The following is a 26,900-nucleotide window of genomic DNA, read 5'->3' on the forward strand; positions in this document are numbered from 1 at the left end:
GAAGAGAGGGGAAAACCAAGTTCCCAGAGAGGGTCACGATTGGTCGCGCTTCTTGTGACGTCCAATGGCAGAGGCCAAAGGGATTCCGAGGGCAGTCTCGCGGGAAAGAGGCGAGGCAGCCTGACGTCCGTTACCCAAAGTATATCTCTGGTCGCCTCTGAAATTGTCTTAGTTTTTCTTTTTGACCTCTTTGTCCCCTAATCCTCTTCCAATATGAGGTAAGGCCAGAGACTTTAATTCCTTGTAACCCCATGGCCTCCCACATAGTAGGCACTCAAGTATTCCCCGAAATAATAATACTCCGAGCTGACCTCGCATATGAAAATAACGAAACTGCAGGTGACAGACAACAGCTAAACACTTGTTAGACATTTACGATGTGCCAGGTACTGGATTTTACATGGATAATCTTGCTCCTCAGAACAGCACGATGAGGTGTATATTACTAGAATGCTTATTTTCCAGGTGAGGAAACAGGGTAATTTGCTCAAGATCAGAGAATGAGGAAGTAGCAACACTGACAAGTACATTTTCTCTGCACTAATTTCTCTACACTTATGTATATTATTATACATTTGCTCTGAACAAATGACAAGTACATTTTCTCTGTACTTATAACTACAATGAAGGAACAGTTGTAGTTTAAATGGATTGTTGCAGGTTCAAATATGATCTAAACCTTGATAATTCAAGACATCTTTTCTACTTCTTTCATCTTTTGTGGAAGAGATGCATGTTCCAAAACATTGGGCACATCTAACACTTAAACTTGCAGGCATGTTGTAAATGCTTATTCTAAATACTCTATGATGTATCATTTTATTGGAAATTATTGCAGTAAAAAATGTGACCAAATCTGAGGATGTTAAAAGATAAACCTTGAAAAAGTTGGGAAATAAATGAGGTGCCAGCTTAAAAAGATAAGGCAAAGCTGGGAGATGTTTTGCAATGTTTCTTAATCATTTATGTATATGTTACTTCCGTCTAGAAATTGAATTTCAGAGCTGGGCAGAAACTTAAACGTTAGCCCAGTCCTTTCATATTAGTGATGAGGAAGCTGATCGAAATGAAAGACATTTAAGATGACTTGCCCAAAATAGAACAGAGTTTAGACCCGAGTTGAGGCAGGCATTTGAATGTTCTAATTTGGAGTTAAGTGCATTAACTTCATGGTATTAGGATCATGGTATTTTATAACCAAAATCTGAATACATTTCCTTTTTTTTAAATATTTTGTAAAAACTATTTTTAGAGACAGAGAGAGAGCGCGTGAGCAGGGGACGGGCTGAGAGAGAGGGAGACACAGAATCCCAAGCAGGCTCCAGTCTCTAAGCTGTCAGTACAGAGCTTGACACGGGGCTCGAACCCACGAACTGTGAGATCATGACCTAAGCCAAAGTTGGAGGCTCAACCGACTAAGCCACCCAGGCACCCCTACGTTTCCCTAACAATAGTGAAATTAGTGTGACTGGTATCCCCATTTCCTTCACCGGAAAGCACATTGTTTTAATGGCAAAAGCAGTTGTCTTGGAAGGAACCTGGCCTTGAAAACTAGAACTTAGTTCAGATTTTGTTCTGCTGCAAAACAAGACGTTGGGTGAGTTACTCAAGTCTCTCAGCCTCAGTCTTATCAGAAACAAATGCTGTGCTAACATCTGTGAAGAATTATCAAAGGAGTACAGATTATATAACACACTTGGCACAGAGCAGGGTACTCATTAACTGGTAGCTGGTTTTTAGAAAGTATTCGACCATAATTATGAGGCAGTCTAGCAAATTGGACCAAGGGAAGGCTTTGGAGTGGCTCAGACTTGGGTTCTAGCCTGGCTTCAGCACTCACCTAGGACAGATATTCCATGTCTTTCCGCTGCAGTGTCCTCACCTGTAAAATGGAAATTGTAAGGCCACCCCACATTGTGCTGAGATTGGAGCTGGAGTCCGTAAAGTGCCTCCTCTGTAGCCATTACCTGGAGATTTGTTGTAGCCTATTGACCGTCAGCGAAGGAGGCATGTGGCATGATGGTGGTGTAGGTGGGGAAAAAATTGAGTTTAAGAGTCTGAAAATGTGATTATAGGTTCTTGCTGGGCTCTTTCTCCCTGTGGTTTGCTGAACCAATCACCTAACCCAAAGCCTCAAGCTTTTAATCAGCAAAAATGTTTTGCAGGAGGTAAGATCTGTTCTTTTCTCTCCCTGTTTTTCCTAGTTTCCCAGAAGTACTTCTCTGCTTTAAAAACAATCCGTTAAGATAATTCCAGTTGCCTCGGAATCAAAAATCTCTAGAGGGAGTGTCCCCTGGGGAAGAAATAAAACCATCGAGATTCAGAGTGGAGGAAGTAGAATGAGATTCTAACACTCCCCAAAGGAAGGAGAGGCTATTTGGTAAAGCCTGGCACACTCCATCCTGGGCAGAGCCTGGGAGAGTGGATTCTCGGAGAATTTGTGGTCAGGTGACTGTGCTTTAATCTGAGTCTCTGATGTAGGAAGTTGGGGTAGGGGAGAATTAGCATTTCTGACAAGTTCTGATGTGATGTTTTCAATATTCCAGGCTGAAGAGCCACCTCACAGAGATTTCTGCCTCATCCCAGAACAAGAAAACCCAGACATTCCCTGACCCTCAAGCCAGGCCTGTCAATACGGAAGCCATAAAACTGAAAACCAAATATCCCAGTGGACAAAGAACATCTCCAAGTCCCCGTGATGCTAGGACCTGACATCTCTTGCTTCCCCTGTCGGCACTTCAGAAATTCCCCAACCTGATTAACACAGCCCTGGGAAAGGGAGAGGGCCTCAGTTGATAAGATTATTGTCACTGCAGCTGAGTGAGGGCTTGAAAAAGAAAGAAAGCTCAGTTACAGAAAAACTTCTATTTGTTACCCATTTGAGTTTGTAGACTGAAGTTCATTCCTGCTATGCTGTTACCTGTGAGTGTGAACTAGTAGCCACTAGTTTTTAAGTTCAGTAATACAAGAATTTTCCCTTTACTCAAAGATCATAGGGTTTTATTCTTTAACATTTTTACTTGGTGCCTATAGTTGACAAGAACAAACTGAGGGAAATCAACAAACACTTCCCTGCCTGGCATCATCACCTCACTGGGTTATGAGTTCTTCCGGGACAAGGTCCATACATTTCCTTTGAATCTCTTACCTGGTCATTAGCACACACGATGCCTGCACTTAGTAGGTACTCAGTAAATGTTGAATGAATGGGTCATGAACAAAATATGGACTGAAAACTTTGGGTGTTGATTCTTCTTGTTGGTAGTGTAATATTTAAGATACTTAGGTTCCAGGGGCACCTGGGTGGCTCAGTTGGTTGAGCGTCCAACTTCAGCCCAGGTCATGATCTCCCGGTTTGTGAGTTCAAACTCCACATCGGACTCCCTGCTGTCAGCGCAGAGCCTGCTTCAGATCCTTTGTCCCTGTCTCTCTGTCCCTCCCACGCTTGCACTGTCTCAAAAATAAATAAAACCTTAAAAAAGAAATAAGATACTTATGTTCCAATTTTAGTATATGTGCTGCCGAAGCGAGCACATTATGTTCCAAATATTTTAGTTGTGAAAAACATATCTGAGCACAAATAAAATTAAGGAGCTTCAAAGTGAATGTAACAATTTAAAGAATACTTCACATTTTGACCCCTGTTTTTAGGTATTTAAAACCCCAGTTTTGCTTTGAATTTCAAATAACTACCTTCAGTACCACAATAATAATGACTATAGTTTTATTGTCACTTCCTATTCCTTTTACGATCAGATCATAATTAAGATGCGTTTGCATACTTAAACTACTCATCTCATAGGTCACCCCTTCATGAGCTCCTTGAAACAGTGTTTCATTTGGGGGTTCTCTCCTGTCACCCAACTTCTAGAACACATTATTTTTTGCGTTAGGGGCTGTTTAGGTGGGTATTTCTTCCACATGTTCTACTAACTCAGGGTTTCTCAAAATTGAGAGAGTATTAGAGTGACCTGGAGAGCTTATGAAAAACAGTTTGCTGGGCCCTGTCCTGCAGTTTCTGATTTAGGAATTTTGGAGTAGGGACCCAAGAATTTGCATTTGCAGGTTTGGAGATGATGTGGGTACCGTTGAGTATCGACCATACTTTATAAACCATCGCACTAAATTAAGCTGCTTGAGGGTGGGGGCTGTGCCTTCTTCATTCCAGGATCCCCTGCAGCTTCTACCATAGTACCTGGCACATAGGAGTTGCTCAAGAAATAGCTGACTTGAATAATAGTTCAAAAAGTTTGTTGTACTGAATCTAGATTATAGGTATATGAATGTATGTGCACGTATCCTTAAATGAGCTGATACATAGTGTAGTGAGCTCTGTCTGCTAAAATAAAAACAAAAATCATTATTGTAACCTTTCTTTGCTTAACTTCATCTTCTAAAATGATACCCAAACATTCGAGAGGTGTACGCAGCAAGTCTGCTTATAAATGAGAGCAACAGAATCTTTGCAGTAAGAGCCTCTTTTAAAAATAACGTAATTTATTAATATTGAGCATCAGGAATTAAAAAAACTTTTTTTAATGTTTATTTTTGAGAGAGAGAGAGAGACAGAGCATGAGCGGGGGAGGGGCAGAGATGGAGGGAGACGCAGAATCCGAAGCAGGCTCCAGGCTCTGAGCGGTCAGCACAGAGCCTAAGGCGGGTCTTGAACCCAGCCCCGAGCATCAGGAATTTTCAAAACTGGTCGAGTGCTTCCCACATTCAGACAGACACAGCAAGAACATGGTAGCCACATTAGTTGCCCTCAGGAGCTTATAGCCAGTGAGGAAGTAAGGAACCCAGAGGAAGTGTGAGGAGGTGTAATAGGGGATATTAAATTTGGGGAGTAGCTGGGAACTATGAAAGGAGTCAGTTGTATCTATTCAACTCTTAATTGTCATTAATCTGTTAGATTTCATCTTTTGTATATTCTATGAAATACGCCTAACGTGTTTGGTATGGGCCCTAGGGATATTTACTAAATATTAATAAATGAGGTTAATAATTCCTTTGCAAAACTTAGGACTTTGATATTTCTTCTTCAGTGTAACCAATCAAAACAACATGAGGAATTTAGAATTAGTCTGATGCAGATACTTGCACACTTATGAAACAGCTATTTATATCCAGGTATCTGTCATATGTGAAACGGACTTTTCAGAAAGTTCCAGAGCAAATGTTGTTAGACGGAATAATGTGTGCATGTGGAGCTTGCCATTTTAAGAATCCTATGGTAAACCTTTCATAAAGGAAATAATTATTTCAGAATTGCCCTTTTCCCCTCTTTTTTGTTAATACACGTTTTCACTTCCACATCGAGGCAAGAACATAGGGGTTCCATAAACTACTCAATCAATAGAATTTAATTTTATATATACAGATGTTCACTATGTTGTTGAATTTTGGGTTCTTATGCCCGCTCTACTCTTACTACCATGGAATTTGGGACAAATCATTCCGTTTTCTTCGCCTCAGGCAACTCATCTATAAAATGGAGAAATTTGGGGCACCTGGGTGGCTCAGTCGGTTAAGCGTCCGACTTAAGCTCAGGTCACGATCTCGCGGTCCGTGAGTTCGAGCCCCGCGTCGGGCTCTGGGCTGATGGCTCAGAGCCTGGAGCCTGCTTCCGATTCTGTGTCTCCCTCTCTCTCTGCCCCTCCCCCGTTCATGCTCTGTCTCTCTCTGTCTCAAAAATAAATAAACGTTAAAAAAAAATTAAAATGGAGAAATTAACAGTGCCCACTTTATAAGGATATGGCAAGGCTTAAATGAGGTCATTGCTGTTAGGCCAGTATCTGGCAGTCAGGAGATATCACCTCTGCAGCTAGTTTTGTGCAGCTCTCTGTACGATGGTAGATTAAAATGGAGAAGCACAAATTCTAGGCCCAGCTGGGTCAGTGATTAGCTGACGACCACTCACATTTTCTTCGTGGGCCAGGGCAAAATGAGACTGGGCTGCATTTGCTCTGATGCCTTCCTGCTCTTGGGTTCCCCTGGCTGCTGGCCTCCTTAGACTTGAATCCGTCCCTTCACTGCCGCTTGCCCTTGAAGTGCACTTGCTGGCCATAGCTCTACACTTCTGGGGAACCCGTTCCCCATCTGGACATGGGTACCACTGAGCAGAACAAGCACTGTTTGGGGTTGGGGCATGTGTGTGGCCATGAACTCACAAGGGAAAGGTGAAGGACAGGTCGCAGAACATTGCTTCTTGATGGTTCTTTATTTCCTTTATTTAACTTTATTGCGGGGTCATTTGTTCCCCTTTGAAAAAGAAGAATCCAGTATTTGCCTCCAGGTTCAGGATAACATCTTTGTTTTACAATCCCTGGGAGGCCAGAAGAAAGCTGAGGCCACAGGTCACTGGTGGGTTCTAAAGTCAGGGAAAATCACTGAGAAAATGTGCCTTTTATATGCTAATAATTGAACGCTGACAAATCTGGAGGGAGCTTCCTTATTCATCTTAAAATTGGATTGTATATGTTGAAAAGAGAGGTTCATGGATTCATGGTACCCCAGGATACTTCATTGTGGCTGGAAGAGCTGATGGACTTTGCTAAAGAGATTGGATAAAATAGACCCAGGACTCCCTTTTAAAATAAATACCTCATGCAAATATACTGCTCTCTCTAGGGATTCCTTTTCGGCCCCAGGGGCCCTGTATTAGCTGTGGGCTCGGGGTGGGCAGCGCAGGCCCAACGGGACATTTCAGCCCCACAGGGAACACCACCAGCCAGTCAACTCAAGCCCAACTTTGTCAGATGATAGCGTGGTCAGGCCTTTCCTAGGACTCCTTGATTGATTGCTTCATTCATTCATTCAGCAGGATTTCCCGAGAGCCTACAGTCCGCCCAGCGCCGTGTCGGTGTCCGACATTGAGCGGTGAGCAAATCAGGCAAGGCCTGGGTTTTCCTGAAGCTCTGCGTGCCGGTGGGGGAGGAGAAAATACATTAACAACAGTCCCGGGCCAGCATTTGTGGAGCACCCGCTCTGTGCCAGGCAGTGTTCTAAGCGCTTTACACGAATTAACTCCTCTGACCCTGCGCACCGCCCCGAGGCAGGAGCCGTTGTGATCCCGGCAGGTTGGAAGAAACTGAGGCCCAGGGGGGCGGTCCCACGTGGGAGTCGCGCGCCGAGCCGGGTCGCTCCAGGCCCGGGGGCGGATGGGCGGCGGGGGGCCGCAGACCGGGCTGGACGGCGCGGGGACGGCCGCGCTCCCGCCCTCTGCCGGCGCCGGGCGGCCGCCCCACGTGACGGGAAGCGGCGGCGGCGGCGGGGCCGGGCCAGCCCAGGAGCGGCGGGCCGGGAGCGGGCGGCGGGCGGCACGGGGCCCCAGGCCCCAGGGTCTGCGCGGGACGGCGGAGGCCGACGGGCGCTGCGCCGGTGAGTGCGGAGGGAGACGGCAGGGCCGGGCGCGGGGTGTGGCGGGGCGCGCGCGGAGCGGGGTGGGCTGGAGGGCAGTGGCCTTGCGGGGGGGGGCGCAGCTAGGTGGTGCCTGGCGGGGGGGGCGCGAGCCGGCAGAGGGGTGTTGTGTGTGTGTGTGTGCGTGTGTGTGTGCGCGCGCGCGCACGCGTGTGCGGGGAGCAGGTGTGCAGGCTTGGGGGGCCGGGGGCTTGTTGGGGGTGAGCAGGTGTGCACGTGCGTGTGGGCTGGGGCAGATGTGCCCAAGCGTGGGGTCAACGGGTGTGGATGGTGTGGGGTGTGCGTGTGTTTGGGGTAGGGACAGATCGAAAAGGACCCAGTCCCGGGTTTGGGGTAGGCTTTCGGTTTTCCGAGGGGAGGAGCCCAGGACTCCACCCCGGCGCCCCAAGCCCCGCCACCCGGTGTAAGGAATGGTTTTGTCGCTTTAATAGATGTTTTCCTGGAGCTCTTGGGATTTGAGAGTTCAAATTCCGGGTCACGTTCGGGCCTGAATTTTTGCCCCGCAGTGGGAGACTGGGCAGGGGTGTGTCGGGGAGGAGGGAAGAGACCACAGGTGCTGGAAGGTGCCATCCCTGTGGGAGTTTTCCTTTCCATTGCTGTCTGGAGGTGTAGGTTGAAGTTGGGTTCTCCGCCAGCCTCCTGTGCGTTATATGGGGACGACTTTCAAGACAGAAGCTGTGGTCTTCAGTTGTGTGCACCTGTCATTCCTTCTGTCCAGGGCCTGTTGGGTGACCCTGAGAAAGCCCCCCAGGCTAGTCGCCCTGGGAATTCTATCTGGCTGCTGGAAATGGGGGTTCCTACAGTGCTTTTTATTGCTAATGGACTGTGTTGGGCGCTGGGGTCAAAACGTGTCCCATCAGGATTTAATCCTGAATGAAGTGCTTGTGGGTAGGCACCTGTCCATCCAGAGTGAGGGCAGGCGGCTGCCATTGTGATTCTAGTGACACGTTAAGACACTGACAGAAGTGGGTGAGGAGGGTCCTAGGGCAGTGTGAGCTGGCCAACCCCGAGTCAGAACCAGAATGGAGGTCGTGGAGGGGCCTGCCAGTGCCCCCTGCTCCCTCCTGGTGGACTTGCTTCTCTCTGCTGCTCAGCTGGAAGCTCCCAGAGCTGGGGTCAGATAGGAAGGAACTTCTGGCTGGCTGCTTCCTTTGCTTTTTTCCTTCCATTTCTGCTAGCCGGGCAGATTCAGCAGTCATTGAAGTGGCCTCTTTGATGTGTGGCACCAGGAAGAGTACTGACCAGAATCCCCTGGAACTTGTCTACAACTAGCCTTCCCCGGCTCTAGTTCCTCTCTGAAATGGGGACAGAGCTGCTCCATGATGGTAATGAATATGGAGCTGCCGCTGGGAGCTGCCGCTGCCCTGCGCCTGCCGCTTCCTAACTGTGAGCCTTGGACAATTTACTGGATGTTCTGCGTCTCGATTTCGTCAATCAAAATAGTGGTAATATTGGAAAGCTTGCATGCGTTCTGACAAGAAAATGTGCGTTTGGCACAGGGCCTGGCACTTAGTAGGTGCTCGATAAATTATTAAGAAATATAAATAAGGATCTGGAGCTGTAGGTCTCTCAGCTCTGAAAAGCAGTGGTTTTATGCTCTAAGAAATTGTCAACCCAATGAGTATTGTACTCCGGGTTAGGCTCCTTGTGGGTTCTGAATTCCCAGTTTTGCTGTACACATCACAGGATACGTTTTACAAAGAAATCGGATGAGAGGTGTGCCCCTCGCCTTCGAGTCCTCTGCCTTTCCTCCTCTACTCATGACCATGAATGGCAGCCCTGCGGTCTGACAATCGGCGGGGATCTTGTCCAACCACCACGAGCTTCTGGGCTGCTTCAGCCTCACCTGACCCTCCAGCCACAGCAGCTTGTAACAGGGCATCTTCCTCTAGTTGACAAGTTTTAAAAGCACAGAGCTCACTATTCTAAAAATGCTACATTTTCTAGGCCTGATTCGTGGCTAGCATTTGTAGTCAGGGAGAAAGGAAAAAAAAAAGTAGTTACTATGGCTTCTTCACGCTAATATTAAACATTTGTGATCCTTTAAGAAAACTTGAGCGAATTTTCCTTATTGGCTTAAGCATCTTCAACTTGGTCTGAATCCAGTCCTCATTAGAAATACATTAAAGTAATCATTGGTAGTGGCCAGGTGTTTGGATACTGCTGGAATAATTTGGCCGGGACTTTACAACTCATCTCCTCTGTGGCAAACCTGACCCGTTTTTCTTTATTAAAAAACGCGTGGCTACTAAATGAATGTAGAAGTAACGAGTTAATTTGGGGCTGCCCCAGACGAGCTTGGGTGCTTCGTGCAAAAGAACAGGCACACTCATTGAGCATTTTGTGAAATCTTGCAGAATTGAAAGCAAGATCTAGTCTCGATAGTCCACCACTGTTGAGTAAATTGAAGACTCAGGAAAATAAGGTATGTGAAAGAGACCAATTGCCTAGCTTCCAGCAGGTGCTTGGTAATTCTTTATGGCTGTTTAAAGGTATTGAGGAAGTGCTCTAAAGGAGATGCCCTTGAGACCCATACTCCCACTCTGGTCCTCTTCCCCCCACCTTCCCCTCCCAAATCCCTTCAGTTATAACTGTTGATGGTAGGACGTATACGTATATACGTATATATACACACACCACGTGTATGCACAATGGTGTGTGTGTGTAACTGCATACATAGATACCTATATGTTTGTAGTATATATATACATATGACGTCTATATACCACATATGGGCATATAGGGCGTGTGGGTGTATGTGGTATATATAAGTAGTTATGTATATATATACTTTTGTATGTTACGTTTACACGTATCTAAATAATTTTGATTAGTGTTGCCAAGGAAAAGGATACCAACTATGAATAGTTACATATAGGTATGTGCTAGGATAATATCAAGGTGACAAGTGAGATGTTAGACCTTAGCTGTGTTTTTTGTTTTTTTGTTTGTTTCTCCTTTTGTCAGGTACACTTTTGGGTCACTGGAGCAGGTTTACTGTGCTGTAGCTAGTCTTACGCTATCTCTGTCACACGAGTGCAAAGATAACATGAAATGGTTGTCAGGTAGTGTCCTAACCGATAGCAGGAAACATTGTGGCACAAGTCAGCAAATTTGCTGTTGATTCCTGGCAGATTTCACGTTTGAGTCATTCAGCAGGTGGCCATGAGAACTTGGTGAAGAATTCAGGGGCCAGCATGGGGTGCCGTTGCAGAAGAACAATTTACGTCACACGAACACATACCCTGTTTTGATAAGATTACTAGGTTAGTGGGGAAAAGTGTAAAGATATCGTATCTGTGCCTGAAATGTAGCAAGGCAGTGCTGAGACTGAACCCCATTTGGTAGGAGTCAGTTATTTGTGACAAAAGTTGTTTAGGGGGCCGTAGAGCAGGTGCCCGTCCTCAGTCCAGACGTGGAGCAGTCATTACCCCTGGGCAGGCTGTGTGCACGGTGCTTCCGGGTGTGGGCTCTTGAGTCAAGCTGCCTGGGTTGGAATCAGCTCTCCATGGTCGTTTAACCTTTCTAAGCCTGTTTGCTCTCCTGCAGAATGGAATAACGATAGTACTTGCCTGTAGGCTCCTTGTGAGTATGGAGATAGCACTTGATACGGAGTCTGGCACCCAGTGCGCATTCTGGAAGTCTTCTCTACCCTACAGTACTCGCCTACAGTACTGTTATTAATACCCTTCCTCCAGAGGAGCTTGAGAATAGTACAGAGTAAGTATGTAGTCCAGTCCAAATTCCTATTTTTACAAGGACGCATTGGGCCCAGAGGTTTTAAGATCGTCAACAGGTGCCCAAGCCATGAGAGCTCAGGATCCCCAGATTAACACTGAGAATGCCTGCCTTGGATCAGGCTTGCCTTACCACTGTTTGCTGGGTTAGCCCTGGAGTCTCAGTTCTTACAGAGGGCATTGGAAGGTTACATTTCTGCTCTTTTCCAGCTCTGCTGACCCAAAGCCCTACTGTTCTCTATCAGAGTCCTTCGCCTGCCTGCTTCTCCTGAAGCTCGTAGGATATCAGATTTTGGACCCAGTGGGAATCAGCTCACATTTACCCCAGTTCTGAACTTGTCTATGGGAAGAAGTACTTCAAATGAGCAAAAGTCCAAAACTCTCCTTTTTGAAATGTATTCTCAGGACAAAACCAAAACAAAACTTAATTTGTAGGTATTATTCCATACCTGTCATTTTAAGCTAGGACACCAAACTTGAGAAAAATCGTTTCCAAAAGTAACTCCATAAAACAGCTGGTAAAATCGCCCCAGTAGCCTGAGGCACGCGGGGCGTTCTGCTGGAGTGCTGGCCATTGTGTGCTCCTTTAAGTCCTGTTTGGTTACAGACACTCAAGAGCATTCTGAGCGTCTCCTTTCCTGCTAGAAAAAGGACATTCTTGGAGGTCTCTCATTCTCTGTTAGATTAAGGCAAGATAATAAACCAATAAACTGGGATTACGTTTGTCTTTTCAACTTCCTGTTTTGAAGGTGACTCTGGGCTTACTGAAGAGTGAGAAAATAGTACAGATCTCACATGCACCCTTCCCCAACTTCCACTTTTGTTAACACCTTGTGTGATCATGGTACAGTGATCAAAACTGGTATGTTAACATCAGTGCTATTAACCAAACTACACGCTCTACTTATGTTCAGTTTTTCCCCTGACATCTGTTTTCTGTTCCATGGTCCTGCTTCTGATCCCATTTCCCCACATTGCATTTAGTTGTCATGTCTCCTTGGTCTCAGCCTTCATTTTTTATGACCTTAACACTCTCAAAGTGTCAGGGATTTTGTAGACTGTCCCTCAGTGTGGGCTTGTTGGTGTTGTCTCACGCTTAGGTTGCAGTGATAGATGTTTGTGTAGAATACCACAGTGGTGACGTGCCTCAATTACATTTTGACTTAATGTGGGGATGCACTCCATGTTTCCACCTCCCACCCCCGAAACAGCAGGAGAAACTATGCTGAAACTTTACTGGATCCCTCACACTCTGCCCAGGCTCCAGTACATGATTCCCCTTGCCCGTGTCCCTTGTGAGCCAGGACAGAAATGTCTTCTTTGTCCCCATCGTGCCTCTCTTGCTTCTACATGTACAGTCCCCTGATTACCCTGTTATATTCCTTGAGGATTTTGGGGAGATTGTCAGAGGAGCCAATTTGCAGTTTAAAAAACAAAAATGTCAAGATTTCTTTTCATTAAAAAATTGTACGTAAGCAATGACTCGTGGGAATCTATTCCTGAAGCCGAGAGCCCACTGTATACACTGTCTGTTAGCTAACTTGACAATAAATTATATTAAAAAAATAAAAAATAAGTAAATAAAGTCATTGTCAAGGAGCCTTCGAGCCCTATCAAAGCTCATCTGACTCTAGAGTGGTCAGTAAGATAAGTCATATATTTTTCTTGATCTCAATTGTAGTTAAGAGTCAATTTATATCCCAAGAAGAATGCTGATTGGCCCACAAGGCTACCAAAATTCATCTTTCAGGTGTGAACTAAAGTTTGGAGACACCGGTGTGTTTTAATTGAACATCTTACATCTGCGGACTAAAGGCGATTGTCAGCGCCCATAGGAATTGGGGGTGTTTAGCACTTTATTTTTAGTGGGGGACTTCAATTAACAATTAACAATTAACATTTTATTTTGCCAGTTCAGCACTAAGAAAGCATCTGAAGGTAGCTTGCAGTGGAAGAACTTTGGCTAGCAAGATTTGCCTTTTCCCACCCAAGAGAGACTTTTTCAGTCTGTGACTTGGCTGTTCATTCGTTCAGGAACATAACATAGGAAATAGACGTTTCCAGGCCAGAGGAGAAGTGAGTGTCCAGTCCCACCTACCTGCTCTGCCTGATGGCCACGATGAGTGTGGGGTGGGAGGGAGGAGGATGGGCGGGTCAGGGTTGGTGTTCAGTGCCACCAGGTACAGAGACAGAGGCTGGACACTGAACAGCGGTCCCAAGCCACTGCCCACACTTTCTGCTTTAGGAAGCAAGCTGACCCGAGTGGGGCTGGCACCAGCACGTGCCCTCCACCCACCCGAGTCCATCTCTTAATGTTTCTGGCTGGCCCAGTCCAGGCATCAGGTCAGCCTCCATGGCTGGGACCAAGAAAATGGGCCTCTGCACTGGCTTCTAACTTTTCCCACCTGAAATATCCCTCAGGACCAGCCTGAAACGTCACAGGAATCAGGCAGAGTGTTTTGCTGTGTTGCAGAGCACTCCCTTCTGGACCCTTCCTCCCCTCCGCGATGCTGTGCTGTCAGCTCTGCCCTCTGCACTTCCACTGTCTCTCCTGATCACAGGGGACCAACGTCATGACCCGTTGACATGGAGCTGAAAACAGCTGATGAAGCCTGGAAGGCTCTGTGTTCCCTCCCACCCCCTCTCCAAGAGTGTGAGAATGGATGATGGCTTTGCTTACTCCTTTCTAGGTTTGGTTTTTAGAGCTGATTTTTTTTTTATTTTTCGCAGATTTTTCCCCTGTAATAGGTATTGGCTATAGCCTATGGCTTCACAGTTTTAATAAGTATGTTTACCTAGGATGAGTGAGAAACTTTTTAAGAAACATTCCCCCCCCCTGTAAAAGGAAAGACCTTTATTAAAATGGCAAAATACAAACTTTTTATAAGTTCTTGTTTTTTATAGAAATACTGCAAATCACAGGGATATTCAGGAAAGCAGGCACACTTCGACCTGATGCCTGAATTCCTGTGGTCAGCCAGTGAAGGGCTGCGGGTAAGTCTGCAGTCCCCCCCATGCACATGTCCGACACCGACTTGACCCCGTATTACTTCTGTGCATGTGTGCAAATGACTAGATTTGGCCAGTGGGAATGAGGCAGTGTTTTCTACCTTACGGATTATTATGTTGTTAAATTCAAACAAACCATTGTAGTCAATGATAACTATTTTCTGACTAATGGTTTCAGTCCCTTGGAAAGGTACCCAGAGAGTAGTTTGGGCTCAGGATCCCTCTTCACAACTGGTTGGTTTGTAGAGCACCTTGGACACTCGCAGCAGCTAGCGGACTCAAGAATTCAGAACCAAATGTAGCTACATAATAATAAAACAGGAGACTAATGTGGATAATATGAAGAGGTTAATAGCTATAACTTTATACATAAGAGCGGAAAGGTTGGCTGGAGTTGGATTTTTAAGGGCTGCTTATCTTATGCTGAGTTTGGAGTTCATGTTTTAGGCAGTGGTATACTCGGTGAAGTGTTTTAAGGACAGTATAGTGATGTTTTAGGCATGAGATCCACGTCCTTGCCCTTCCTCATGTATGACGTCAAACCTGCTCTGCCTTCGGCCCAAACATAAGGATGACCGCTGGATCTCTGTTCGCTCACAATGGACCATCAGACACTCAAAAGAAATTAATATGAATTGAGAAAAATAGCAAATCTGAGTTTAGGTAGAGTGTCCTTTTTAAAATGTAGAGGAAGAATTAATCCTTAGCTTGTTCATAGGAAAGCATCTCCTGCTAAAAGGCTGTCATACACGTTGGTGAGTTTTTGAGTTTAGTGATGGCTCCTTGGGGCACATTTAGCTGCACTCAAGAGTTTGCTTCGTTTTCAAGTGTGGACGTCACCCTCCGATGTGAGATTTTTTTTTTTTTTTTTTTTTTTTTTTTTGTAGACGCACAGGATACCCTCACCACCTTAAGGCTGTACTCCTGTTCTGTGCACATTCTGTGACCAGAGATAACAGAGCGTCATTCTTTTGGCTCAAGAATAATAATTACTGGAAAAGATCTGATCTTAGCAAGTGTCCCTTTGTCATGGCCTTCTTGTGGCAGAATGTATTTCCTTCTTTCTTTCTGTCAGGGGTCTCTATATGTGTTTTTGTTTTGTTTTTTTTTTAATCTTGTAATGTGGGACCTACAAGCCACTCTCTACATCTAGATGATCTGCTTCAAACCTGGCTTTTATTCCACGCTTATTCTTTCTGTTTGACTTTTTAAAACGAGGCCTGGCCTTGGTGAGACTTAGTGCAGAGAAAAAGAAAAGGGGAACGAGGCAGTTAGTAATACCAGTCTTCACCCAGTTGAAAAATAAGAGTGGAGTTACAGTTGACCCTTGAAAAGCACAGGTTTGAACTACACCGTTCCACTTACGCTCAGATGGTTTCCCACAAATACAGTGCTGTAGTGTAAATATATTTCGTCTTCCTTATGATTTTCTTAGTAACATTTTCTTTTCTCTAGCCTACTTGATCGTAAGAATCCAGTATATAACACATATACCATACAAAATATGTGTACATCTGCTGAGTATGTTATCTGTAAGCCTTCCTTCCGGTCACCAGTAGGCTGCTAGTAATTCAGTTTTGTGGGGAGTCAAAAGTTCCACATGGATTTTGGGTTGTGCTGGCACGGGGGGGTGGGGGGCGGGGGTAGCACCTGGGTTATTCAAGCGTCAGCTGTACTTGTATGAAAACTGAGGCTAGGGAGAGGTCCAGAAGGTAAGAGGCTGGCCTCTTGGAAGCTGGAACTCCAGAAGGTGCAAATACCAACCCTGTCCAGGGCATTTACCTTCTTGGGCATTCCGTCACATGTTAGTATTTTCCTCTGCCTTCTAAGAATCCAGGGGGATTTGTGGAAAATACCTGATAGGTTGCCCTCGATTGAACTTTGTAAATATGGGTACAGTAAAGTAAGCACTGGGTTTAGATGAACTGAGAAACTGTAAGTAAACCACTTACATCTGTGATAAATGTTTTCATTGGTGCCATTTTAAACAAGGAACATGCATGCTGTGAATCTTACCGAATTTATTAAGCTGAGGTTCTGTATCTATTTCCACAGTAAGCTGGTTTGAGGCAATCAGAATTTTAGTGTGTGTGTGTGTGTGTGTGTGTGTGTGTGTGTGTGTATGCACATGTAATTTAATTACTATTTAATAACCTTAAAGAAATAGTTACAGTCTGGATTAAGATATAGGGAGTAATAATAAAAGCAACCTCAGTGTAAGAAACAGAACATCGTTAATACCTTTGAAACCCAGCCTATCCTTATTTTCCATGTAGCCTCCCTAGATTTGTGTTTATCATTCCCTTACGTTGCTTTATGGTCTGACTATGTAGGGCTGAGACCCTAAACATTTTATTAGATGGATGGTCAGGTTTTTGAGTCATACAGAGCCTTGTCTATCATTCAGTGTAGAGTGTTCAGCGACTTGCCCTTGAGCTTGAGATCGATGTCTGTGGATAGCTGCACCTCTGGCTGTCCAGCTGTTGGGTATTCCACCCTGTCCAGGGAATGTGAGTAGTTCCCAGCTTCCCTCTCAAAGAAGATTGCAGCCAACGTTCTTGCTTATGGTGTGGTAAACATAAATTCTGTAGGGCATATGCCTAAAAGTAGAGTCCCTGTCTTACTCCCAATGTCAAGGGCTTCTGCATAATGCCAGAATGGTCTTGCCAGTTTAGAAGCTTCCACCAGCCACGTTAGAGAGTGATTGCTCCGTGTTCTTGCAAGCAGCTGCTGTCATCGGATATCAAATGTTCTGTCAGTTTCATGGGTATAAAATGAAGTCTCATGGTAGTTATAATTTGCAACTCCAGATGATGAATCCGGTTGAGCATTCTTTCATGTCTGTTGACCATGTTTCCTCTTCTGTGAGACGCTTGTTCACGTGTCTTGCTCACTCGTCTATGAGATTGCTGTTACTTTCTTTCTGTAGGAGTTCCCTGTATCATCCAGGGATCTTTTATTGTCAGATATGTGACATCAGGGTCTTTTCCCATCTTAATTCCTCACTTTGTTTGGGGTGTCTTTTTTTTTAATTTTTTTTTCTTTCAACGTTTTTATTTATTTTTGGGACAGAGAGAGACAGAGCATGAACGGGGGAGGGGCAGCGAGAAAGGGAGACACAGAATCGGAAACAGGCTCCAGGCTCCGAGCCATCAGCCCAGAGCCTGACGCAGGGCTCGAACTCACGGACTGCGAGATCATGACCTGGCTGAAGTCGGACGCCTAACCGACTGCGCCACCCAGGCGCCCCTGGGGTGTCTTTTGAAGAACACAGGTTTTACATTTTAATGCGAACAAACTTTTTTCCTGGGGTTTCTGCTTTTTTTAGATATTTTTAAAAAAATATTTATTTATTTTATTTATTTTTTTTTTTGAGAGAGAGAGAGAGAGACAGAGTATGAGCAGGGGAGGGGCAGAGAGAGAGGGAGACCCAGAATCTGAAGCAGGCTCCAGGCTCTGAGCTGTCAGCACAGAGCCTGACGCGGGGCTTGAAATCAACGAACTGTGAGATCATGACCTGAGTGGAAGTCAGTCGCTTAACTGAGCAGCCCAGCCGCCCCTTTTTAGATCTTATTTTAGAAATTCTTCCCTGCCCCAAGATCAGAAACTATTGTTTTCCATATTTACCTCTCAAAGTTTTAAAGATCTATACCTAAGTATCTTAATCCATCTGGAATAATTTCAATACATGGTATACGATAGGAATCTAGTTGGTTTTTTTTTCCCCTTCTTTGTGGATATCCAGCTATCCTGCACTGATCACTGAACACGTATAGACTCTATATACACCCCATGATATACAGTGCCTCTCTTGTCATAGTTCATGATTCCGTATGCGCACGTATGCGCACGTCAGTTTCTGGCACCCAGACTTGTTCTCTTAGGCTTGCCTCATACCAGTACCCTGTTATCTTAATAGCCATAGCTTTACATTACATTTTGTCTGTTGAGTCAGGTCTCCTTACTTATCTTTTCCAGAAGTGTCTTGCTTTTTTTTGCCCTTCCTCTGCCATATGAATTTTATAATCTGCTTTTTGAGTTACACACACACACACACACACACACACACACACACACACACACACACCAGTGAGAATTTTTACTGGAATTGCATACACAGACCCTAAGTGTACAGCTCAGTGAATTTTAACAAATGTATATACCTGTGTAACCGATGCCCCAAACAACATCTTGAGTATTTCTGTCACCCCGGAAAGTTTCCTTGTGTCCCTTTCCATCTGGTCACCCCTTTCTCTCCAAGGTAAACACTGTTCTGATTTCTGTCGCTAGAGATGAGTTTTGCCTACTTTTGAACTTCATATAAATGAAAACATACAGTATGTGTATACTTTTTTTGTTTCATTTGTGTTGTTACCTAGCAGTTGTTTATTCCTTTTTACTTCCAAGTTGTGTGAACACCCCACATAGAAATGGGTACAAATGGGTGAAACTGAGTTGTTTTCTGTTTGGTGCTATTATGAATAAAGCTACTATGCACATTCTCATAAAAGTCTTTTTGCAGATACTGATAGATACTCAAGAGAACTGGAAATCTTCAGAGTAATATTGTGGAATAACAGGATAAATGCATGTTTAACTTTATAAAAAACTCACCTGATTTCAACGTGATGGCACCATTTTGTTTGTTTTTTAACTGAAGTATATTGACACACAATATTATATTAGTTTTAAGTGTGCAACATAATGATTTCACAATTCTGTAATTCGGTACATTACTCAGTGCTCACCATGACAAGTGTGGTCACCATCTGTCACCATGCAACGTTATTACAATATTATTGGCTGTATTCCCTATGCTGTACTTTTTCATCCCTTGACTAATGTATTTTGTAAATGGAAGTTTGTACCTCTTAATCCTCATCACCTTTTTCGCCCATCCCCCCCAATCCCCTTCCCTCTAGCAACCACCAGTTTGTTTCACGGTTCTGTCTCTGTGTTTTGTGTTTTGGGGAGGCTTGCTTTTGTTCTCTGGTTCCACATGTAAGTGAAATCACGTGGTATTCGTCTTTCTCTGTCTGACTTATTTCACTAAGCATAATACCCTCTAGGTCCGTCCATGTTGTCACAAATGGCAAGATATCATTTCTTACAGCTGACTAATAATATTCCATTATATATTATATATAATATATATAAAGGACATTTCTAAAATTTTAGTAATTCTAATAGATTTGTGAGTTTCCATGTAAACAATGATAGCATCTATAAATATTTATAGTGTTGTGTCTTTGTTTTCAGTTTTATACAATTGTTCCTTTTTAACTGGCAAAGACCCCATGCACAGTGTTGAGTAGAGATGGTGCATTAGTTTGCTGGGCCTGTCGTAACCAAGGACCATAGACTGGGTGGCTTCAACAACATACATTAGGGGCACCTGAGTGGCTCAGTTGGTTGAGTGTCCGACTTCGCATCAGCTCACGATCTCACAGTTTGTGGGTTCGAGCCCCACATCGGGCTCCGTGCCGACAGCTCACAGCCTGGAGCCTGCGTCGGATTCTGTGTCTCCCTCTCTGTCCCTCCCCTGCTCGCACTTTGTCTCTCTCTCTCTCTCTCTCTCTCTCTCTCTCTCTGTCAAAAATAAATAAACATTAAAAAAAATTAAAAAAAATAAACAACATACATTTATTGCCTCACAGTTCTGGAAGGTAGAAAAGTCTGAGGTCCGGGTGTCTGAGGGCTCTGAGAGACACTATGCTGCAGGCCCTCTCGCCTGTTTCTGGTAGCTCCAGGCGTTCCTGGGCTTATACGTGGCCACCTTCTCCCTGTGTTTTCACGTGTCTTTCTGCTATGTGTGTCCGTTTTGCGTCCGGATTTCCTGTTTATAATGACACCTGTCACATTGTCTTAGGGCTCCTCCTAATGACCTCATCTTTTTTTTTTTTTTAATTTTTTTTTTCAATGTTTTTTATTTATTTTTGGGACAGAGAGAGACAGAGCGTGAACGGGGGAGGGGCAGAGAGAGAGGGAGACACAGAATCGGAAACAGGCTCCAGGCTCCGAGCCATAAGCCCAGAGCCTGACGCGGGGCTCGAACCCACGGACCGCGAGATAGTGACCTGGCTGAAGTCGGACGCCCAACCGACTGCGCCACCCAGGCACCCCCCTAATGACCTCATCTTAACTTGATCATCTGCAAGGACCCTGTTTCCACATAAGGTCCTGTTTGCAAGTAATGGGAGTTAGGACTTTAACATATTTGGGGGGATGTAATCTACCCCAAACAGATGGTAATAGTCTTGTTCCTTGTTCTATGCTTTTTGCCTTTATTTTGGAAATGTGAATTAAACCAACAGATTTTATTACTGCATGTGATATGGCAGTATCACATGCCATCTTATTCATACTGTGTGTCTGTGTATTCGGTGTGCTAATATTTAATACTTTAGCATGTTGATTTATAAGTGAGAATGATTAGGATTTTCTTTCTTCCCACGTCCTTATCTGGTTTGGATATTACAGTTCTACTTTATACTGGCTTATAAAATGAAGTGGGATATGTGCCCCCTCCACCCCCCCCCCCTTTTTTTAATTCTCCAGAAGATTTATTATTTAACATTGGTATTATCTGATTCCTAAATGTTTGGTAGAACTTGCTAAGAGAGCCATATGGACACGGTGCTTGCTTTATGGGACAGACAGTGCCCATGAAAGCAGAACCTAGCCGGTACTCTTGCATTGCATATAAACTCATCCGAATCAGCTCTCCTGGGCTCCCAGAAGCCTGTCTAACTGTTGTCACAGGTCTTAAGTCAAAAACACGGAAAACATTTCTGAGGCTTATGAGTCTCTGCTGCCCAGCTCGGTATGTAGCAGAAAGAACGGGATTGTCACTTTTGAGCTGAGGTTTAAGAAGCCTAAAGAACCCGAGGCAAGATGCTAAAGCAGGAAGGCCCTTCACCAGTGGCTACAGTCATGAGCTAAAAGACAATTTTCTCTGTACACCTGCACAAGAAAATTAGTATTTTTCCACTAGTGTTTATAAGGATGCTCGCTTGGATTCTGATGTCACCCGTGGCATGTGTATGCCCTCAGTTTGGTGGAAAGTCGTTGCTAATGTTTTAATTTTGTTCATTTGGTCATTACATATTGCTTTGCACTGTTACATGCTTCTTTTCCTCGTCCTTTTTCCTTAATAAGATGGGGATACTCCTGGAAAATGGAAGAGTGCCTTTTTGCTGTTGTTGTACCCTGAGAAGTGTTTGTTGCATATATAATGGTATCTGTATTTAAACTGTTGCCCGTGAATGTACTAATACTTTTAAGTCTCTTTCCCTCACCAGGTCTGTACTGTGCAGTTTTGAAAAAAATATTAAAAAGTTGATCTTTCGGGGTGCCTAGATGGCTCAGTTGGTTAAGCGTCCGACTTCGGCTCAGGTCATGATCTCACGGTCCGTGAGTCCGAGTCCTGCTTCAGGCCCTGTGCTGACAGCTCAGAGCCTGGAGCCTGCTTCGGATTCTGTGTCTCCCTCTCTCTGCTCCTCCCCTGCTTGTTCTCTCTCTCTCTCAAAAAATAAATAAACCTTAAAAAAAAAGTTGATCTTTCAATTAATAACCATTCTTTTAAGGTGACATTCTGTCAGAAAGTTGAAATTTCAAGTCAGTGTGAGATCCCATAATAAAGTGTGAATTAAAATCTCTCTGACTTCAACCCCAGCAAGTTGGACTTAATGATAATCAGGAGAAGCATGGCCTATAGTTTGTTTTCATGATTTCTATTTTTAAATTTTTTTTTCAACGTTTATTTATTTTTGGGACAGAGAAAGACAGAGCATGAACGGGGGAGGGGCAGAGAGAGAGGGAGACACAGAATCGGAAACAGGCTCCAGGCTCCGAGCCATCAGCCCAGAGCCTGACGCGGGGCTCGAACTCCCGGACCGCGAGATCGTGACCTGGCTGAAGTCGGACGCTCAACCGACTGAGCCACCCAGGCGCCCCCCATGATTTCTATTTTTAAGTGAGTTTATCCTGTGAGAGCATGGAGAAAACTTCCCTGCTGCATAAAGGAATAAACCACTTGTAAGTATTAGAATGTTACTTTCTCAGCTTTCAGTAAACCCCCATGTGATTCTGTTTCAGCAGCTGTGAAGTTCATAATACAGTGTGGCTGATAATCAGGAAGCTGTGCATTGGTTCTCCAGGACTTATTTATCCCCTAGTTCCAAGTTTGTGCCCTAAACAACGTCTCCCCGGCTCCCCCACCCCCAGCGTCTGCTAAGAACCATTTAACTCTCTGTTTATGAGTTTGACTTTTTTACATTCCACATACAAGTGAGATTGTGCAGTATTTGTCTTTCTCTTTCTGAGTGATCTCACTTAGCGTGATGCCCTCTAGATCCAACCGTGTTGTTACAAATGGCAGGATTACTTTCTTTTTCGTGGATGAATAATATTCCATTGTATATACATATACCACACTTTCTTTGTCCATTCCTCAGTTGAAAGATTTTCCTGGCCTGTGAGGGGTAAGTCCCAAATCCCTGGATAGCCTAATGGGGTTCCTTTGAAGGTTACTGTGCTTTTTCCCCTGGCTTCTTTTAGAGTCCTTCCTTTCGTCCTTAAGTTTTGACAGTTTCATTTGTAATGTGTCTTTTTGCATTAATCCCTGGATAGCCTAATGGGGTTTCTTTGAAGGTTACAGTGCTTTTTCCCCTGTCTGCTTTTAGAGTTCTTCCTTTCGTCCTTAAGTTTTGACAGTTTCATTTGTAATGTGTCTTTTTGTATTGAGATAATAGGGTGATCTGTTTGCTTTGTGACGTCGGATGTCCCAGTCTCTCCCCAGGCTTGGGAAATCCTCAGCTATTATTTCTTTAAATAATTTTGTGCTCCTTCCTCTCTCTCCTTCTGAAACTCCAGGTTTTCCAGGATTTGTTCTTTTGAAGGAATCCTATTGATCACTTAGGCTTTCTTCACTCTTCATTCTCTCCTCTTTGTCCTCCCCTAACTGGGTTGTTTGAGAATCCTCACCCTCTAGCCCACGTTTTCTGGCCTCCGTCCTCCTTACTGCAGATGCTCTGTTGCATTTTTCTTTTTAGAGAGAGAGAGAAAGCACATGGTCAAGTGGGGGAGAGGGCAGAGGGAGAAAGAGAGAATCTTAAGCAGGGTCCATGCTCAGCTCAGAGCCAGTTGCAGGGCTTAATCCTACGACCCTGGGATCATGACCTGAGCCGAGAGTCAGATGCTCAACCGACTGAACCACCCAGGCATACCGCCCCCCGCCCACCCATTGCATTTTTCATTTTACTCACCGAGCTCTTCAGCAGCAGAATTTCTGTTGGGTTCTTTTTTAATGATTTCCAACACCCATCAAGGGGCCTTTGTGCATGAACGTGTAATTTGTTACTGAAAAAAGGGGGCTAAAGGGAGGAACATCTTAACCACCATGATGCTGACATCAGTCTCCCGCTTCTTAGAAACTACATTTAATGTTTTTTAAAGGCCTGTTGTAGGGAACTTTAGCAAGACTTGAGGAGCTGTAGTTACCAGGTAGTGAAACACTATTGCATTTCTTCAATACTGTAAAACCGTGACTTTTTAATAAACCAGATGCTTTTCTTACAGCTCTGCCTCTCCCCTGCCTCCTTCTCTGCCCACCCCGTAGTTAGACTAAATATGAGGTGTGTGTTTGTTTTCCTGTATTCTTCACCGCAGATGTGTTTAGTTTATCCCTTGTGCGAAGTGAAGACAGGTTAGGATTATGTATGGACACTACACCTTCAAAGAGTTACATCGAGGAACTTGCTTCTGAGTGCCCGAGGCCTGTTTCCCATTCCTTCTGCAAAGGGAAAGGTACAATTCACAGTTTAAACAGTAGAATCACTCTATCTTGCCATTTTATTTATTTATTTATTTATTTATTTATTTATTTATTTATTTGTTTACTTTTGAGAGATAGAGAAAGCGTGGGAGCGGGTGGGGGGGCGGCAGAGAGCGAGGGAGACACAGAATCCAAAGCAAGCGCCAGGCTCCGAGCTCTCAGCACAGAACCCGACATGGGGCTTGAACCCGCGAACCGTGAGATCACGACCTGAGCCGAAGTGGGGCGCTTAACCTGCTGAGCCCCCCAGGCGCCCGTATCTTGCCATTTTAAAGGGTAGTCTTTATTAATGAATCAGTGAAGGCAGAAGTGTTCCATAATACTTAGCTTTCAGAGACTTACCATTCATTGGTGTTGAAATGGGAAAAAAAAATTATCGCCTGGGTTTAGTTTCGTGGTTCTTTTCGGTCACGACAAATGGATGGTAATGTTGAAAAACTGTTGGTGTCAGAGACTGAAGCCTACTTTTCCCTCAACCCTGGACTGCCCCTGGGACCCTGTGAGTTCCCTCAGCCCCAGATAGACGGACACGATTCCTTCTCTGTGGTGCCTTCTGAGCCTCGTGCTTTACTTTCTTGCCTCTTTTCCATAGTCTCTGTGAGGATGAGCTTGCGTAAACGAGTGTGAAACTGCCTGGGCTGGAGGAGGTTGTGTGTGGAGTGAGTGTCTGGCTTATGTTTCAGTCTGTCCTTCAGAGGAGATGGACACAGGTTACACGTAGCTAAGGGCAGAAGACAGCATTATTTCATTTCTTGGCGCCCGGCTTGGGAAATAAAAACTGAACGTAGGCTGGGGCTCTGAGAGGGATGTATTAAAGATTAGATCACAATCTTTTATCGAGTACTTGCCATGTGCCAGACAGGAAGTATTTCGTGTGAGCTGACTTCCTTAAACCTCAAAATACTGTATGGAGTAGGTGCCATTATTACGTTCGTTTTACAAATGAGGAAACAGGCATGGAGAAGCCGAGTGACTTTCCCAAGGTCACATAGCTAGTAGGGGACAGGAAGATAACTCTGATGGTGTCCAGTGGAAATACCTCATCCCCAGACCTGAGATACCCTCCTCCCTGGGGATTTTACTGACTCAAGGAAAGGGACCAGAGTGCAGCTGTTGCCGCCCCTGTAGATGGGGGGGGGGGGTATGAGAAATCATAGCATTCTCCATTCTTTCTCGAATAGTTTTCAGAGGTCTTCCAGCCTTGGCTAGAACGCCTCAAAGGATTAAGGAATTTAGTCTGTCTGGAGGCAGCCCTACTTCTGGGCAGCCTGGAGTGATGGAAAAGTCCACCCAGCCTCTCCTGACTGACTGTACGTCGCTTTGGAACTAGATTTCTCCCTCCTGCTTGAGCAGATCGGGGACCCTGTGTGAGTTGCCTTCCTGCTGGCCGAGAGATCAGGGAAAGGCCATCTCGCTCATTTCTGCTGCCTCTAGCTTTGTGGCGCGTGAAACCAGAGTCCTCTTGAGAGGAGGAAGTCGGAAGGCAGGGATGAGAGGTCGGGGCAGTCTGTCGTGCAGGGGGAGTCATCTGTGAACTGACAAGTGACTTCTCACAAACCTACTAGGTATCCCCCCTCCTTACCTGCCAGACACGGAGATTTGAGGCACGTCTTCACCACTCTGCATGAACACATTTCCTCGGGGAGCCAGAGAGGGTGCTGGGAAGAACCCAGAGGAGTTCAAGGTGTGGTCCCTGCCTCCGTGTTTCTGACAAGATCCGAGGGGCAGGATTTAACCACGTGGCATAGTTGCGTCCCACCATTCCCTTAAATGCTAAAAAGGGGCCAGAGCAGCTCAGGGGAAGATTAATGAGGATCATTTTGGCCTTTTTCGAAAACATTTCTGTCGTGTTGTCTCCGGGTGAATACGTGTGCTTGTCTTCCGCCTGCAGGTTCATCTCCCAAGAACAATGAGGAAACTCCGTGTAAATCCCAGCTGGGTTGAGAATGGGCAGGGTGGCCTCAATTAGGAGCACACGCGTGTGCTCTCCTGCTGGGGTCTCCCATTTGCCTGGTGGAAGGAGACCAGGAAGGAGAGCTTTTCTTCTCTGCACTGTTTCTTACCAGTGTCAAATGGTTTCCTTTCACTGAGGTTGTAACTGAGGAATCAGGGACATTCCCTGTGACCTGCCATGGTTCTGCTTATTGTTCGTTACCCTGAATTAACCTTCCCTTCCCTCTCCCCGCAGGTCGGCCAGCAGACATGATGAGCACCAAGGCCTTCACGTTGGTCTCTGCCGTGGAGCGGGAGCTGCTGGTAGGTGACAAGGAGCAGGGGCACATCGAATGCGTGGAGTGCTGTGGCAAGAACCTGTACGTGGGCACCAGTGACTGCATCGTCTACCACTTCCTGCTGGAGGAGAGGGCGCAGCCTGCAGGGACGGCCACGTTCTCTGCCACCAAGCAGCTGCACCGGCACCTGGGCTTCAGGAAGCCAGTGAGTGAGCTGCGAGCGGCCTCGGCCCTCAACAGGCTGCTGGTGCTCTGTGACAACTCCATCACCCTGGTCAACATGATGAGCCTGGAGCCTGTCCCCTCGGGGGCTCGCATCAAAGGGGCCGTGGCATTGGCCTTGAACGAGAACCCTGTGAGCGGAGACCCGTTCTGCGTGGAAGTCTGCATCATCTCGGTCAAGCGCAGGACCATCCAGGTGTTCCTGGTGTACGAGGACCGGGTTCAGATCGTCAGGGAGGTGTCGACGCCGGAGCAGCCCCTGGCCGTGGCTGTGGACGGCCACTTCCTGTGCCTGGCTCTGACCACCCAGTACATCATCCTGAATTACAACACAGGCGTCGCCCAGGACCTGTTTCCTTACTGCAGCGACGAGAAGCGACCCATCGTCAAGAGGATCGGGAGACAGGAGTTCCTCCTGGCAGGCCCCGGAGGACTGGGTGAGCCCCCGCC

General features: G+C 45.5%; 1 protein-coding gene across 3 annotated transcripts in view; it reads left to right on the top strand.

Annotated features, from left to right (window-relative positions):
- Nucleotides 1-32: 32 nt before the first annotated feature.
- Nucleotides 33-26,900, top strand: part of TGFBRAP1 (transforming growth factor beta receptor associated protein 1) — a 68,734-nt gene continuing 41,866 nt past the window's right edge. The window contains exons 1-2 of one of the 3 annotated variants that reach the window (XM_045053986.1): nt 33-218; nt 26,186-26,887. In XM_045053986.1, the coding sequence (XP_044909921.1) occupies nt 26,200-26,887 (688 nt within the window). In that variant the 5' untranslated portion in view covers nt 33-218; nt 26,186-26,199. Of the gene's footprint in view, nt 219-7,053; nt 7,077-7,232; nt 7,378-26,185; nt 26,888-26,900 lie in introns of those variants that run through there. The other 2 variants (XM_003983878.6, XM_023251547.2) reach the window with 2 other exon arrangements.

This window comes from Felis catus, chromosome A3, assembly GCF_018350175.1.
Source record: "Felis catus isolate Fca126 chromosome A3, F.catus_Fca126_mat1.0, whole genome shotgun sequence".
Lineage (NCBI taxonomy): Eukaryota > Metazoa > Chordata > Mammalia > Carnivora > Felidae > Felis > Felis catus.